The following is a 16911-nucleotide window of genomic DNA, read 5'->3' on the forward strand; positions in this document are numbered from 1 at the left end:
AATTACATGTAAATTTGTTTATTACCCTTAAAAAAGGGTAATTTAATTAATTTCCCTCAGATATAAAATAAATGAAGGATAGTTTTGATATTTTCTAGGATATTTAAGGTATTTTCATTTAAATCTTTTAAAGTATGGGTATTTTCATTTAAACTTTAAAACTAGAGATAAATTTGTTTATTTCTCTTTAAAAAAAAAAGATACTTATTTTAATTTTCCTGTTTCTTTTTTAAAAAATAGATCCCTCTGATATTACATTTATCCCTCTAACAAGGTAATCCTCCAACAAAGTGCAAAACCCCTTGACAGGGGATATTGAATACTTCTGAGAAATGATGGGCCACCTTTAAAAAAAAAAACAAAAGAAGTCAAAACCCAGACAAACAAAGCGCCCCTTCTTTGAACTTGAAACAAAAAAACCTTCTCGGTTTCTCCGGTCAAAACTGTGTAGACTTCTGTATATCACTCGAGCTGTCTCTCTCCTGTTCGATTCCTACAATTCTTGTCACCACCGAAGCCTGAAAAACTATTTGTCTTCTCATTACAACGCAACTCAGAATCGATACACATTGATTGCTTAGTTTGATGGAAGCTATCTGCTATTCGATCGCGCCTAAAGTTACTCCTACTCCTTTGAAGAATGACTTTCTTCGCCGGAATGCATTCACTCCCGTAATCCTTCGATCCAATGGTTGTTATTCGACTAGAATATGTAAGAGAAGCCGCGTTTCCGCTAAGGTTCAGCACAGTAGGGAACTCGATTTCAACAAGCCTGATTGGAAGTTGAAATTCCAGAGAGATTTCGAGGATCGGTTTAATCTTCCTCATATAACCGATATTTTCAAAGATGCTAAGCCAATTCCTTCGACGTTTTGTCTCCGGATGAGGTGTGTTTAATTGTTCATGGAGTCACGTTGTTTTTACATAAATTTGAATGTTTTTCTAATACATTATAATCTGTTACAGGACTCCAGTTAATGAAGATTTTGCAGATGGTTATCCATCTGATGAAAAGTGGCACGGGTACATAAATAACAATGATAGGGTGCTTCTAAAGGTTAGCTTCTAAATTTTTCATTCAGTTGTGATCATTATTAAGTACATTATTATCATACGTTGAGCAAATTATTATATCTTTCAGGTTATAAATTACTCGTCGCCCAACTCTGCTGGAGCTGAGTGCATTGATCCTGATTGCAGCTGGGTTGAACAATGGTAATTTTCACTATGAATGTGATTTTCTATTAAGATTTTTAACAATGTGTTTGTGTTTTTGGTAAAAAATGAATAAATTTTATTTATAGCATATGAAATGTATTATTATAATTTATACATGAATTTATATAGGAATCAAAGTTTTACATAACAGGAAACAATACATTATAACCCATATATTTTCATATATATATATATATACACATATATACATACATATAAACGTCCCCTCCAACTCAAATGAGCAAAGAGTTTGCTAATTTGAGTTTGTAGTATAAGTCAAGAAATCATTCTGGAGGATGGGTTATAGTGAAGACATCAACTATATGATCATGGCAAGATACTAAAGAGAGATGTGAAGGGTGGGAAAAGGCACCCATCTATGGCCAAAAAAGGAGAGAATAGCCTTGGAAAAGGGGAACCACATCAAAATTGGAGAACCGATGAGAAGGAACCCACAAAGGCACATATCTATGGTTGGAAAAAGTAGAGAACAACTTCGGTAAAAATAACTGGCCGAGAAGAGAATCCTCCTTTGTAGTAGGGTAAAATTGAAAGTTATTAGAGGTAAAAGGTGGCAGTTGTAATAGAAAAATATTGAAACTTTTAAGAATGAAAGAGGATATTTTTTAACTAATAGGGTGCAAAAGGATATAACTGCTCTGATACCATGCAAAAGAAGAATAAATTGTATTTCTTGCCTATATGAAATTTTTCATTATGCATAAATTTATATAGGAGCCTAAATCTTACATAAGGAAAACATAATAACCTATATAAGGAATGAAATCAAAATTTTACTTAAGATTAATATTTTTAATTAGGATAGTATATTTGATTTGATTAGGATAATATTCAATAAGATTGGATTGTCAAAATGTAAATAGTGGTGGATTGAGAAAGAAAATGAGGAAAAAATATTGTCATTGAGTTTAGGGCAACCCTTAGCTAATCAAAAACTACGACCTTTGGGAGGAACTGACACCTTTTGTTACCAACACTAGTATTGTTTATATTGGAGTATTTGTTCTATTTTTAGAGATTCCAAACAAGTTGGAATCCAAGCATTGTGATTCTAAGGATGTGGAGGTTTGATGTTTTAAGAATGGAAGATGGAGGAAGGTCTAACGACTAACAGAATAGTAAGCTCGAGCAATGGGGAAGAGTAGAATTTTTCTTCGTTGTGAAAGCAAAAGGGAACCAAATCATAATTGTAAACACAAGTTATAGAATGTCCTACTGGTGGATGAAGATAGATCAAATGACAGCACCATCTTGATCGTGTATGAAAAGTGACGAGAGGAGAAATTAATTCTGTCAAAACGGTATATTCAGACCAAAAATCCTCCAGTTCCAATGAAGTTATTAAGCTAACAACGGACCAAAAAAGGGGATTGACACAATATGTGGTTTAATTGGTTGAATATGACAACCAAGAAGAGGAATTAACAAATTTGGTGGTTCAACTGACATATTATGGTGAGTTCCAGCTATCAAAATCTATTTGTTCACCTTGTGATCTGATTCAGTCGACGAAGACAAAACGAGCAATGAAGATGCACTAGGCCAGGGGACGATGAAAAAGGAGGAAGTACGGGATTGTCTTTTCTGATTACTACTGGCAATTGGAAAAATATCAAAATGTTAGGGGTTTTTTCACATTGGACAGGAAGAAAGGTAAAGAATTAAGGATTTCAGGTTGGTTGGATTTTTAAAAAAAAAAAAACAAGAAAAGAAATTTTCTAGTTTTCCCACCTTGAGGACAATATGGTTTTCAAGGTAGCTATTAATAAATAACAATATATATAATTAGGACAATATGTTTGATTTGATTTGGATAATATATTTTATTTGAGTGAATAATATATTTGATTTAATTAAGACAATATTCTTCTTTTAGTAGAATATATTTGATTTTATTAAGATCATATATTTGATTTGGTCGGGATATTATTTGAATTTGAAGATGGATGGTGTAAGAATAAATAGGTGGATTGAAAAAGAGAAAGAGGGAAAAATATTCTTTTTCATTTTTAGAGGTTCCTAAAAATAACTCATATATTTTCCTGTATATTTTTTCATTTTCAAATACATGCTTATTTCTATTTTAGGTCTTTGGTGTTTTGGTGAAAATTAGAACCTCAGACATAATCTCATTTTCCTGTTCATGTTACTTTTTGTTTACACATTAGTCTTGTGTGCTTCATATTGGATGATCATAAAATTTTGGATGGATGTTATTGTTATAGGGTTCATCGTGCTGGGCCTCGAGAGGAAATATACTTCAAACCAGAAGAAGTAAAAGCAGCAATAGTTACTTGCGGTGGACTATGCCCTGGTCTCAATGATGTCATCAGACATGTCAGTAACTTAAATCTCTTTTATAAATGTTAACCTGCTGCTTGCTTATTCCTTTAAAAGAACCATGCACTCCCCTTGTTAATATTAGCATAATCTTTGATTCCACCTTCTTTGATTTATGGCGACATTTCCATTTTTTAAAAAATAACTCTCTTTTGCTTCTAACATATGCAATTCAGTGGCAAGTTATAACCTAGTTTTTTTTAGCATTGACATTACTTTTCTGATTGTCATATTTTTTTTTTCTATTCAGAAGTCCTTAAGTGTATGTTCAACATTCAATTATTTTTCTAGGAAAAACTATAAAGTTTTTCTAACATCTACTGAGAAGTGAGCAAAAATAATTAGAGTTTAGTAATTTACAAAATTGATTTTCACTGGGGCCTCTAATGTAATAATAAGGTTTATTTTCATCAGCATGCTTTAATTATGATGACCTTCTGCAGATTGTCATCACTCTTGAAATATATGGTGTGAAAAATATAGTGGGGATTCCGTTTGGTTATCGTGGATTTTGCAGTGAGGATTTGACTCCTATGCCGGTAGTGTTCTTTTATATCCTGTTAGTGTTTGTCAAAAAATCAATTGATGTATTTGCAAAGTTTTATAAATTTGTTTGGAATGTTTTTGATTACTAGCTATCTCGGAAAGTGGTCCAAAATATTCATCTTTCTGGTGGGAGCTTGTTAGGAGTTTCACGTGGTGGACCTAGCGTCAGTGAAATTGTTGACAGTATGGAGGTGCTTAACCAATCTTTTTGCATTGTTATTTCTTGTCGTAGTTTTCTTTTGAGAATTACTGCAATTGAAATGCTTCTATATTCAGTCAATGAAAGTCCTGACGTATATGTTTGCATTTTGATATCAGGAAAATGGAATTAATATGCTCTTTGTGTTGGGCGGAAATGGTACTCATGCTGGAGCCAACGCAATACATAATGAGGTAATTAACATCAAATACTACACTAACCAGCAGCATGTGATGTACTTTAAAACTGTAATTGTGCTCTTTTTGTTGTAATTGTCTTAAATAAGTTGCTTTTTATTTATTTGTTTTATCTCTGATTATAAACACCTTCTCTCAATTTATTTTGAGCTGCAGTTGAAGGTTTTATCTTCTATGATAATTGAGATAGTCATGGATTTGAATGGGTTTAGATGCTATGTTTATGTTCCCCTATGTCTCTTACAATATTGTATTTTAATTTTCAGAAGGCTTTTGTCTTCCACTTTCCAGTTATAGATTTATGTTCTTCTAATTTTCATTTTATATATCCTTTTAGTGCCGTAAAAGGAGGATGAAGGTCACTGTTGTTGGTGTGCCAAAAACCATCGACAATGATATTTTGCTGATGGATAAAACTTTTGGCTTTGACACTGCTGTTGAGGAAGCACAACGAGCAATAAATTCTGCATACATTGAGGTACAAATTGTATTCCATTCATTATAATCTTCATTTCTATATAAAAAGTGAGTGATAAATCTTTTTCTTGGTAGTTAATACTAAGGTTCAATGTTCTTGTGTAGGCACATAGCGCTTATCATGGTATTGGAGTTGTGAAATTGATGGGTCGTAGCAGTGGATTTATAGCCATGCATGCAGCCCTTGCAAGTGGACAAATTGACATATGTTTGATCCCAGAGGTATATGAATGTAATACTGTTTGAGCATATATTTTTCTATTAAGCTATACTTATACAATCAACGTTTGCACTCTGAAGGTACCTTCCAGTTTACATGGACCTCATGGTGTTTTGAGGCATTTGAAATACCTAATTGACACAAAGGGATCAGCTGTGGTATGTGTGGCAGAGGGAGCTGGACAGGTAAAATTTGATGGTCAAACCTATGAATCAGACCTTTTTCCAGTTTATGAAGATTCTAGATCTTTACATACAGAGCTTCTATCGTATTAATATAATATGGAGGGATGAGTATCTCAGCTTGGTGACACTAACCTGCCCACCCCTATCAAGGAGTCATAAACCTAAATAATAAAAGCCCGTCATCCATTATTGTATGGGGAGAAGCTTTGGATTGGATACCAATCCCTATTTCTTATTTTTGAACAGTTAATCTTCCCATATGCATTGGGTAGAAGTGGCACTTTCTATCTAATATACTGCCCAAAGATAAAGTGTATCATTTTATTTTAATTTTGATAAGGAATAGAAAATGTTCACTTCTACTTGTGATTCTTATTTTCCTCTTATCTAACAATCATAGTATGCCCAACTGCCCCAGCATGGCATTTGCAAACCTAGAACCTAGTTATTTAAGGGGTATACTTTAACAGCAATTTCGCTTTTGACATCTATCTTGCACAATGTAATAAATAAGTATTTCAACAGATTTTTTAAAAATTTGTTGTTTAATCTAAACTAGCCAGATTGTGTTCTTGAGGTTTTTATCATCTGGTAATGCCAGATATTTGCATTATGACTTGCTATAACATTAGTGCCTGTTTGGCAATTTTTCCCCTTGGTAATAATTACAGATGCCTAGATTTTCTATTAAAATAAGCTTCTTTTAGGGTCTTTTTTTCTTCTATCCTTTTTTTTGTATTCTTTTTCTTCCAATTTCACTCCTCTTTGGCTGTTTTTTAATCTCAAAGTATGTCTAACCCTTGAAAATTTGACAAGTTCACAACACTTTTATTATAAAATATCTTCAGAGTTTAATATTCAGTGCCCTGTGATTGCCCTTGTGTTTTTTTCGTAAATTACCTGTGAAATTTTGGTTAATCATTTGATCCATAATTTTTGTCATATGAAAATTGTTATGGCAGAAATTAAATCTCCTTACACCATCGACCACTATGTGTGTTTACCTTTGATCTTTTCTATGTTCTTTCTAAAATAATTCTCAATATCTATCCTTGAGGGGTTAGGTGGGCAAGCCTATGATTCACTCTCACAAGATCTAGGATTTGAATCTGCTCACAAGCTCCTACACTGCAAAATTTGGCCATTGTTTCCCAATTCCCAGAGATTTTCGGATTTGGTGGTGGCTCCAATTTCAAAGTTGAGGCTAAAAAGTGAAATTTGGAGAATTTTGGATTATCAAAAAATAATAATAATAAATGATTCACATTATGTATGCTCTTGCACTATGTTGTCAAAGTGGTTCTGTGAGGCTATTTACTTTTAGTAGTGTGTTGAAATGATAATTAATTATATCTGATTTGGATCGAGGAAGATAAAGATTGTTGTTTTCTTCTCTTTTTTCAACCTGAAAATTCCCATATGAGGATTTCTATTTGAATAATTTTCTATATAAATTTGTATGCATAATTTTATTTTTTGGTTTGCCCCTTAGGATTAAAATTGCTGCATGATCTTGTTTTTCCTATGCAGAATTTAATTGAGAAAACTAATGCTACAGATGCATCTGGAAACATAGTACTTGGAGATATTGGTGTACACATCCAGCAAGAGGTTAGTTGTTGTGATTGTGTTTTTGTTTCTTTCTGGTTTTAACAAATCATGATTCTTCCAACATTTCTTTTTAAAAATTTAAACAACCCAATTAAGTGGCCTGAACAAAGTTTTAGCTATATATTTTATCAGCTTATAGGTTTGAATATAATGACTGTTTTTTGTGTTGGTTTTTGGATCTTCTATATTAAATTGTTTTTGGTTGGGATTAAAGTCTTGCTCTACTCTTTTGACTTTTCTGTCTGTTAAAGAGTGTTCAACACTTGGAATGAAGTTTTACCCTCTCTAAGGGTATGCATAATTTGATTCAAACTGTAAAACCGGATTGAATTTTTAAAAAATTATGGTTTAATTTAGTTTATAAAACGATTTGGTTTGAATTGATAAATTTTGGGAAAATGGTTTACAGTTATCATAAACCGTATTTTTTAAAATTATATATAGGCCAAATGACTATTTCCCACCCAATGTTTGATAAAACGACAGATTTTTATCCTTTAAGTTTGAAAAAAATCATTTTCTCATTCATATATTAAATTTATAAAATAATTTATTAATTTTTTTTTATAAAATTATCAAAATACAAAAAACCCCTCAAGTTAAATAACACTTTGTCTATAAATTTTTATTAAATAATTTTTTGTATCCCTAATTTATATTAATTTCAATTAAAAAAATTTTACAAGTACAAATACAGATAAGGGTGTCAACGACATATAATTGTATGTTTGTGAGTGTTTGAAAATTTAAGAGATGTTAATGTTTTTCAAGGGGTTTTTGGAATTTGAAAAAAGTTTGAGGGTGTTTTTAAAATTTTTTAAATTTCAGTATGCCTTTCAATAATTGCAAAAGTGACAATTACACTCTCAATGAATTGAATAAAATGCAACAAATTAGGAGTTAACATGTTTTTTTATATTTATTTTTTCATTTTCTTTCCATGTTTATTATATGTGTAATTCATATTCATTTTACGTATTTATTTCATGTCTTAAATAACTATAATTCAATATTATTTATTAAGTAGGAAATATTTAGAAGTAAATGATTTTAATAAGTTTAAACTGTAATCCAAACTATATTTTTTTTTATTCAGATTAGTTTGGTTTGAACAGGTTCTTAAACCACACTAAACCGGACCGTGCACACCCCTCACTCTCTCAATTTGTGTATCTATATTCTTCATTTGTTTTTGGTGGTTGAAATATTATCATCATTTTGATTTACTTTGTTTCTGTCAGATAAAGAAATATTTTAAGGGGCTTGGTGTTCCTGCTGATGTGAAGTATATTGATCCTACATACATGATCCGTGCATGCCGTGCAAATGCGTCAGATGGAATTCTATGCACTGTTCTAGGACAAAATGCTGTGAGTCTCTTACCTTCCCTCTCCCTCTCTTTCAATTCAGTAAAATAATGTATAATTCTATCTTCTTCGCTGGTATGCAGGTAGAAATACTTTTAGTATGCAAAATTCTTATGAAGTAGATGACTAAGTCAGAAGACTCAAAACTTTGTCCTTCTATGACTGACCCTAGACTCCAGTGTGTGATTTCAGGGCAGCATAAGGGCTTTATATGTCTAGTTTATTCATAATAACCTCTGAATATATGTAGTTAGAAAGTATCAGGATTATTTTCTTAAATTTTTGGAGAATATTGTGAGATCATTAGTATTTGGGTATAGAGGTGATCTCTAGATGTATATGACCTTAAACCAGAAACAGTAACTATGTTAGCACCTGGTTCCATATCAGGGATTAGAATGGCTAGGAAATGAGCTAGCTAGTGAACTTGGCAAACTTGTAACTATGTATTTGCTTTTCAACATATGGTAAATTCTCATTCAAGCTCTGTTTTGGTGATGTGCAAGCTCATGTCTTCAATTGCATGATGAACAGAGTCCATAGTTAGGGTGGCAATTTGGGTTGGTTGGGATTAAGTTCCTGTCTTGTTAAGTCATATTTTCTGATATGCCCAATCCATTTATCAATTTGAGTTGGAAATTAACCTGTATGGATAGTGGCATTTGGCAAAGCCAAAGCATTTGTTGTCTAAAGTTTCAATTAGAGCATTATTTTCCAACCAAAAAACACTGCCTACAAACTTTTGATGCTAATATATTGGAACAGTAAATGAATTAATCGGGGGGATGTCATCTGAGTTTCTTGTCCAATATTACAAGCTACAAATGAGTACTGTTTGAATACCCTAATAAGCAAAAGCAAGCTAAAATCAGCCCATCAGCTGAGACAAGGCAAACTGAATGACTGCTCTATTTTGGCCCTCTTTTAGATCAGCTTAGGTTAAGACACCATATACCTTGGTTATGTCCAGCACTTTATTCTGTTAGCATATGCGGGCTTTTAAGTGGTGTTATGCTAATTTACTTTTCTGTTTGGTTACCATGCATATTTCATTTTTCTTCTCTTTTATGGAACAATAGAAGTCTCTCATGTATAATATGCCATCCTTAATGTTGGCAGGTTCATGGTGCATTTGCCGGGTTTAGTGGCATTACAGTTGGCATATGCAACACTCACTATGCCTACCTTCCTATTCCTGAAGTTATTTCTTACCCTAGAGCTGTGGACCCTAATAGTCGCATGTGGCATCGTTGCTTGACTTCAACTGGTCAACCCGACTTCGTCTAATTATCAAGGGTTCTAATTTATGCCTAGTATTTCATTGAGTTCCAAGTGAGGAAATAAAGTTAGGTCATAGCTTAGGTGACCCTTCGTAGGCTGTAAACAAATAATACAAAGGATGATATTGTCACGAAATCACAGAATTTTCAAGTGTATAGCATTTCTGCACAGGTTTTCGGAGGTGCATTGCAATAAAATTTCACAGGAATTGCCTGATTATTTTGGGCATGATTCTGTTGCTTCATGTAACATTTTGTATTTATGAATGATGTCTAGCTGTTCATGAAATTGTTGAACAAGCCAAATATGGAGAATGGCCTCATTCAAACATAGAACTCAGTTTTTATGAAAATAATTGTTGTATTGATTTGTGTTTTGTCCTCCGAAGCTTTAGATTGTAATTTATGCTGGAGATGCCAATTGGATGGCCTTTAAGCACACATTTCAGGCATTTTTTTCAGAGGTAAACATTCACTGGATTTTTTTACATATTAATACAAATAATTGGTTGCATCTCTGGCTATGACTAATCAAAGGTATGCATCGTCTTTCTCTTTAGCTAAGAATTTTCTTCCAATTACATGTGTTTAGCTGGGTGGTGTGAGTGTGAATAACGTGACATTCTTTTTGTCCTTTCCATGTGTGAAGTTGTATTGGAAGAAGCAGACCAAAGAAACTTCTTTTACCCATTTCCCATTCTATTTCTTCACTCTCACACTAAGAAAAAAAAATATTTGTTCTTGATTCTCCTCTTGTTCTTCAATTTTTTTTTGTTTATAAACAATGCCCCGTTACCCTTTTCTTATTTTCTTTGGTTTGAAAAAGAACAATTGCATCCTTTATCATATCAATATAATATCTACCCAATTCTGTATTTACTAGTTACTCCTTCATATCTTAGATGAGAAGAGTCTTAAAAAGGGTGGGATGTTTTCGTTTTCCACCACTCTACCCTTCATCAAATGAAGGAGATAAAGCTCTTAAACCTCTACCAACTCAGCTTAGTCAGTCACAGAGAGAGAAACAATTAAATATACAAAATTAAAATAGAGATTTTTGTTTAATCTTGCTGCAGTTGGGGTCTGTTGTGTTAGTTAATCGTCTCATAAGAGAAGCAATTATGGGGATCTGGTAGTATTGGGTATTAGGATTCTTAATCGGTCATAATGGGATTAATAAATTTAATAAATAAACTGACGCAATGCTTACCTGTTGCTAATCAGCATCTGCGAGGGGTGTATATAATTCAGTTCAACTCATAAAATCGAATCAAACCGTTTAAAAATTATAAATTGGTTCGGTTTATAAAATGGTTTGGTTTGGGTTAAAATTTTCCAAACTATTTTTTTCAATTCGGATTATGGTTTGAGCAATTTTTAAATCTAGCAAAACCATAAACCGTATTTTAAAATATATATATATATAAAACTATATTTGACAAAAAATTTTAATAAACAATTGAGTGTATAACTTTTTTTTATATTTATTTTGTTATTTTTTATACATGTATATTGTAAATATATTTTATATTTATTTTACACGTGTGTATTATGTTTTAAAAACTATAATTCAGCTAATTTTATTATATATATATATATAATATCAAAAACTTAATTTATCATATCTGTATCATATTGTATGATATACCTTTTAAAAATTAAAATAATAAATTACTAATAAAATATTATAATTGAAACTTTATCATTTTAAAAAACATCGTAAACACATTTAATATTTTAAAATTTTTCATATACACCCTAATGCATTCATTTTCTCTAAAAAAATGTATTATTTCGTATAAGAAATATGTATCATATCATAGGATATATATTGTATCATATGACATATTTACTGTATCATATTAATTCAATATACTTTATAATAGTATCATTTTCTATCTATATCGTAGAATATGATATGTATCGTATATCATAAGATACTAATAATTATAATTCAAACCAAACAAAATCATATTTTTTCAGTTTAGTTTACTTTAAAAAATTTTTCAAACTATTTTTTAATTTGATTTAAAAAATTTTTCAAACCCTGCTAAATCAGATTGTGCACACACCTAGTATTTGACATACTGTGTGGGTAAGATGCTTTCAAGTTTCAACCATGGTAGAGGCTGCAATTCATTGAACGACAAACTCATTTTTTTTATCAGAGGAATTTGTTATTGCTTTTTCTTATGCCTTTTCCTGGTGTTTTTATTTTGTCTTTGGCCAAAACACTAAGTCCCATCAAAGGTTTGATGTAATTTGAATTTTCACTCATCAACTTTTAAAAATCCAAAGTCCCGCTTGTAAAACAATTTTGTTAACAGTTTCTGTAAGTGAAAGATTGAAATGATAAATTTACCCCTACCTATTGAAATGACAAAAATACCCTTCAATGTAAATTATGTATAAAATATACTCTTGAAGTAAATTACCAATTTACCCTTTATTATGGAATTACCAAATAACTACTGTTGATTTGTTTTAACGTGATTTGGATAGGATTTTATGCTGTTTTATTGGCTAATTCTGATGGATTCCAATATATTGTATCCGCTAATTTTGATGCCTTTGATAATTTTGCAGTTTTAGTGCATATTTATGTAATCTATTTGAATTCATGCTGAATTATGAGATGAAGCAGAATCAATTTGGAACATGATTCATACAAAATCAGTATGGAACCTATAATTCATTCAAATGAAGCAGAATTCTGAGATGCACACACATACATTTGGAAATCAATTCCAACATGTAGTATCAGAATTCCAGTAAATTTGGTAATGTAATTGCAATAGACCTGGATAGAAGTCATACATGCAGCAAATGAATATTGAGATATAAATCATTCAAGTCATTCATCAAAATGAAGCAGAATTTTGAGATGCACATACATTCAGCAAAAGGAGCAGACATGGATAGCAAATGAATTATTAGATGTAATTCATTCAAGTAAGCCAACATGAAAATTTGCAGACTGAAAACAAACAAGCAGGAACATTTAAACTCCAACAGAAATGATGCATGTAGTTAGACAACCCCAAACAGCTTACAGTCAACATAACCATTTTCATCTGGATTATGCAATAAACAAACGACATTAGGAAGCAAGAAAATGTCATTGCAACGCCAATAGATTCAACTCAAACTCCATTTATGAACAAATTTGATAGTCAATAGAATGAAGACCAAACAAGGCTGAAATTGATGTTGTATTCAATTGAAACATTCAAGAATTTTGACCAAGAATTTTATAGATAAAAAGAAACAACATAATCCATGACAAAACACTTAACAGTATTAGACAAAATACATTTTCGTATTGTTTTCAATGGGCACATTTTTTGCTCCTCCACTTTTCAATTGCCTTGTACGGTTACAGGGTTTATGCAATTATGGGTTATGGATACTTATGAAAAAAAATTGAAAATTTCAACCAATTAGTACTGCATTTATGAATCATTAGCTTGTGAAATATATATATATATATATATATATATATATATATATATGAAAGACGACACAGACCTTAACTAAAGCAGATTCAAGTCAAATTCAGGAAAGTTAAGATTAAAGATGTACATTGAGATAGCCACCAACTATGTGCAAAGTGGCATTATATGTGAAAACAATAAGGTTGAGTAGATGTCCATGAGATGCATCATGCACTTGCATGCCAAGGCACATTAGCAACTTATTTTAGTTTAGAGGTGCATGGAAATAGAGAGTTGCATTAGTTGGTTCCTTACATGGTCGATGAGATACATCACGAACGTGTTGGAATTTACTGAACAAACAATAATCTTTATAAAGTAGTGTATTTATTTATCATAATCTTGTAGAATTTGTTCTTTGAACAACCAAGAGGAGGATCAACTTACTTGACTTTCGAAGATCGCTAAGGTCTTCATGTGGTTGTGGCTTTTTCAGTGATCGACAACTTTCTTCAATAATCAAAAACCTCTTTTCTTGTGCAACTAGAGATGGAAAATGAAAGTGAAAGTTAGATTAAACACATTTTTATTTTTTCCTCTTGGACGCAACTCACGGGCATGTATCGTGTCAAACAACTATGGAAATCCTTCCATTTCATTGTTATTCTAATCTTATCACATATTCAAATTTTGTTGATGATACATTATCTTATATACTCCTACAAACAAGGATGTATCACTTTGGGAAACTCTAATTAACTTAACAAAAGTAAGGGAAAAAACTAAAATGCCCCTAGACTTACTTGTGGGTGTTACAATCCTTCTCCCCTTACATGAATTTCATCCTCGAAATCTACTCAAAAAGCTATGGGAATTGTTGTCTCATGTCTTGCTTGACTTCTCATGTAGCCTCTTCAACCCAACAATTCCTCTATAGAGCTTTGACTAAAGGAATATGTCTATGTCTAAACTCCTTAACTCGTCTATTTAGGATTTGAACTGGGTGCTCTTCATACACCAAACTATCCTCGAGCTTAACATCCTTAACTTTGAGCACATGGGTTAGGACACTAATATACTTGTGCAACAACACATGGAATATGTTATGAATGTGATTCATGCTCGTTGGCAACGTGAGTTGGTAGGTAACCTTACCTATATGCTCTAACACCTCAAATGGTCCCACAAACCTTGATGCTAACTTGTCTTTCTTATCGAATCTCATAACATGCTTGTAGGGGGCTACTCTAATAAATACCTTATTACCCACAAGAAACTTAAGATCACATCTCCTCTGGTTTGAATAACTCTTCTGATGGTCTTGAGCCTTCCTTATCCTCTTCCTTATTAATCTCACATCTTCTATCATTCTCCGGGTCATCTTAAATCCCAATAACTATGTTAAGGCATCTTTCTCTCTTATCTCATCTCAATGCAGTGGTGATCTACATCTTTTACCATACAAAGGCACCCTATGAAGCTTGACTATCTCTTTATCATATATCTAACCTAACTAATTTATACTTGTGGTATCCGTAACTGTAATAAAGTATGTCAACTTGGTTAATTGATCCAGTAAGACTCAAAAAACATTGTATCCTCCTCTTACCCTTGATAATCTGACCATAAAATCTATCAAAATATGTTCCCATTTCCATTATGGGATACTAAAAGGCTGTAATAGTCATTAATGTTCAACCACCAAAAAGATCTTTTCAAATTCTGATGCATCTTTACACCCCTGGGGTGGGTAGTGTAAGAGGAACTATACACTTTAGTAAAGATCTTGTCCTTCAAACATTGGTCTCGGGGAACACACACTTAACCCTTGAATCTTAGAATGTCCTCTACAACACTGAAATCTAGCTCGGTATCTTCAACGACTCTCTATCTTACCCTAGCACACTAATTATCTACTACATATGTCACACAGATTTTATCTAAAAGGGTTAACTAAATCTATGAGTCTACCAACTATCTTGTTATTATCTCTATCTACTTTCTGATGAACTCTTGTTGTAACCTCAATGAGTGGTAATCTGTAATAAATCTATTTTTCATCTCAGAGCATTTGCAATTATATTAGTCTTGTCTATGTGGTATTTAATCTCACACTCATAATCCTTCACTAACTTCAACCATCGTCTTTGCCTCATATTAAGCTTTTTCTGGGTAAAAAAATACTTGAGGCTCTTGTGATCCGTGCATATGTTACTTTTGACTACAAATAATGTCATCATCTCTTAAGAGCAAACACGACTGTTGCTAACTCAAGGTCATGTATCGAGTATCGAGTCTCATAATCCTTCAATTGATGAGAGACATATGTTATCACTTTACCTTTCTCCATTAAAACTACTTTTAAAACCTAATGTAAGGCATCTATAAAGAGATCATATTCTTCGCCTTCTATTAGTAAAGCTAAGATGAGAGTTGATGTCAACCTCATTTTTAACTCCTGAAAACTTTGCTTATAGCCATTAAACCACCTGAAAGAAACCTCCTTATGAATCAATTTTGTGAATGGTTAGGCTAGCCTGATGAATCCTTCAGTAAACTGTCTAAAATAATCTGTGAACCCAAGGAAACTCTTTACCTCCTTATCTTGGGCTTTTACCACTCTAATATGACCTCTATTTTGCTGCTACTACTGAGATACTATTTGTTAACACCATTTGTCTAGCTAGAACTCTTACTTGAAAAATTTGACATAAAATTGCCTTTCTTAATCTTTGCAACACAAACCTCAAACGTTACACATGCTCCTATCAAGTCTTAGAGTATACAAGGATATCATCTATGAACACCACCGAAAATTTGTCTAGGCAGTTTTGGAACACTCTGTTTATAAGGTCCATAAATATTGTTAGGGAATTAGTAAACCTAGATGGCATAACAACAAACTCATACTACCTATTTTTGGTTTTAAATGCTTGAAAACCTAGACTTGACAATAGACCTGGCCACAAGCCGGTTTGGCCCATGAACCGAACTGAAACTGACCCGTTTTAAATCAAAACCAAAATCAACAGAATTAGAACCGACATGAACTAGAACCAAAACCAAAATTTGAAAGTTTGGTTTCGGTTTTTCTATTTTTGAACCATCGAACTATGGTCCATAGCCAATTCATAAATCAATAGTTAAACTGTCGGTTCAAGGCTTCTTGAACCGACTATATTAAATTTTTTAAATTTTTTTTTATTTTTAAAATTTAAAAAAGGCTTCCTGAACTATCGGTCCCTTGCATTTTCCTCTGCATTTTCAATTTTTGTAGGAGACCAATGTCCCTTGCATTTTCAGTTTTTGCAAAGGACCAAAATTTCAAAATTTCATTTCCCCACCCCTTTTTTTAATTTTTTCAAAATTTTCCCTATAAATATTCCCTCAATCTCTCAACTCTCTCACTCAATCTTTCAAACTCTATAATTTATTCTCATTTCTAATTCTCTCAATTCTCAATACTCTTTCAATCTTTCAATCAAATTCAATTAAATTCTTTCTTTATTTTTTATTAATTACAATTTTAATTTCTATTATACAATTCATAATTAATTATAAAATTTATTTTATTTATTATTTATTATTATTTATTCATTATTTTCATAATTAATTATATAATTAATTTTATTTATTATCAAAAAATGGCAAGTAGTGAAAATTCTTCAGGTAATAGAAAATTCGGTCAATATTCATATATAGCAAATGTAAATGAAAATCAATTTATAGATGATTTTTCAACACAAGAAAATGGAAGCCAATATGTAGAGGTGGAGCATCAACAAGTGGAGATGGAACAAAAACCGCAAAAAATTC

The 16911-nt window shown here is 31.9% G+C and overlaps 1 protein-coding gene across 1 annotated transcript; it reads left to right on the top strand.

The window, feature by feature from the left end:
- The first annotated feature begins 369 nt into the window (after nucleotides 1-369).
- LOC123227968 (ATP-dependent 6-phosphofructokinase 5, chloroplastic) lies at nucleotides 370-10029 on the top strand. Its single transcript, XM_044653140.1, has 13 exons — nucleotides 370-887; nucleotides 967-1057; nucleotides 1142-1215; nucleotides 3465-3576; nucleotides 4023-4118; nucleotides 4215-4316; nucleotides 4444-4518; nucleotides 4859-4999; nucleotides 5104-5220; nucleotides 5299-5403; nucleotides 6934-7014; nucleotides 8256-8384; nucleotides 9501-10029. Exons 1-13 carry the CDS (start codon nucleotides 586-588, stop codon nucleotides 9666-9668), a joined length of 1593 nt encoding a protein of 530 aa, XP_044509075.1. The 5' UTR covers nucleotides 370-585; the 3' UTR covers nucleotides 9669-10029.
- The last annotated feature ends 6882 nt before the right edge of the window (nucleotides 10030-16911 follow it).

This window comes from Mangifera indica, chromosome 1 (assembly GCF_011075055.1).
Source record: "Mangifera indica cultivar Alphonso chromosome 1, CATAS_Mindica_2.1, whole genome shotgun sequence".
NCBI classification, from domain to species: Eukaryota; Viridiplantae; Streptophyta; class Magnoliopsida; order Sapindales; family Anacardiaceae; genus Mangifera; species Mangifera indica.

Coding starts and splice junctions, on each gene's coding strand:
- LOC123227968 (XM_044653140.1), top strand. CDS start 586: ATGGAAGCTATCTGCTATTCGATCGCGCCTAAAGTTACTCCTACTCCT. Junction 4,119..4,214: donor AGGATTTGACTCCTATGCCG/GTAGTGTTCTTT, acceptor TTTGATTACTAG/CTATCTCGGAAAGTGGTCCA. Junction 8,385..9,500: donor CTGTTCTAGGACAAAATGCT/GTGAGTCTCTTA, acceptor TAATGTTGGCAG/GTTCATGGTGCATTTGCCGG.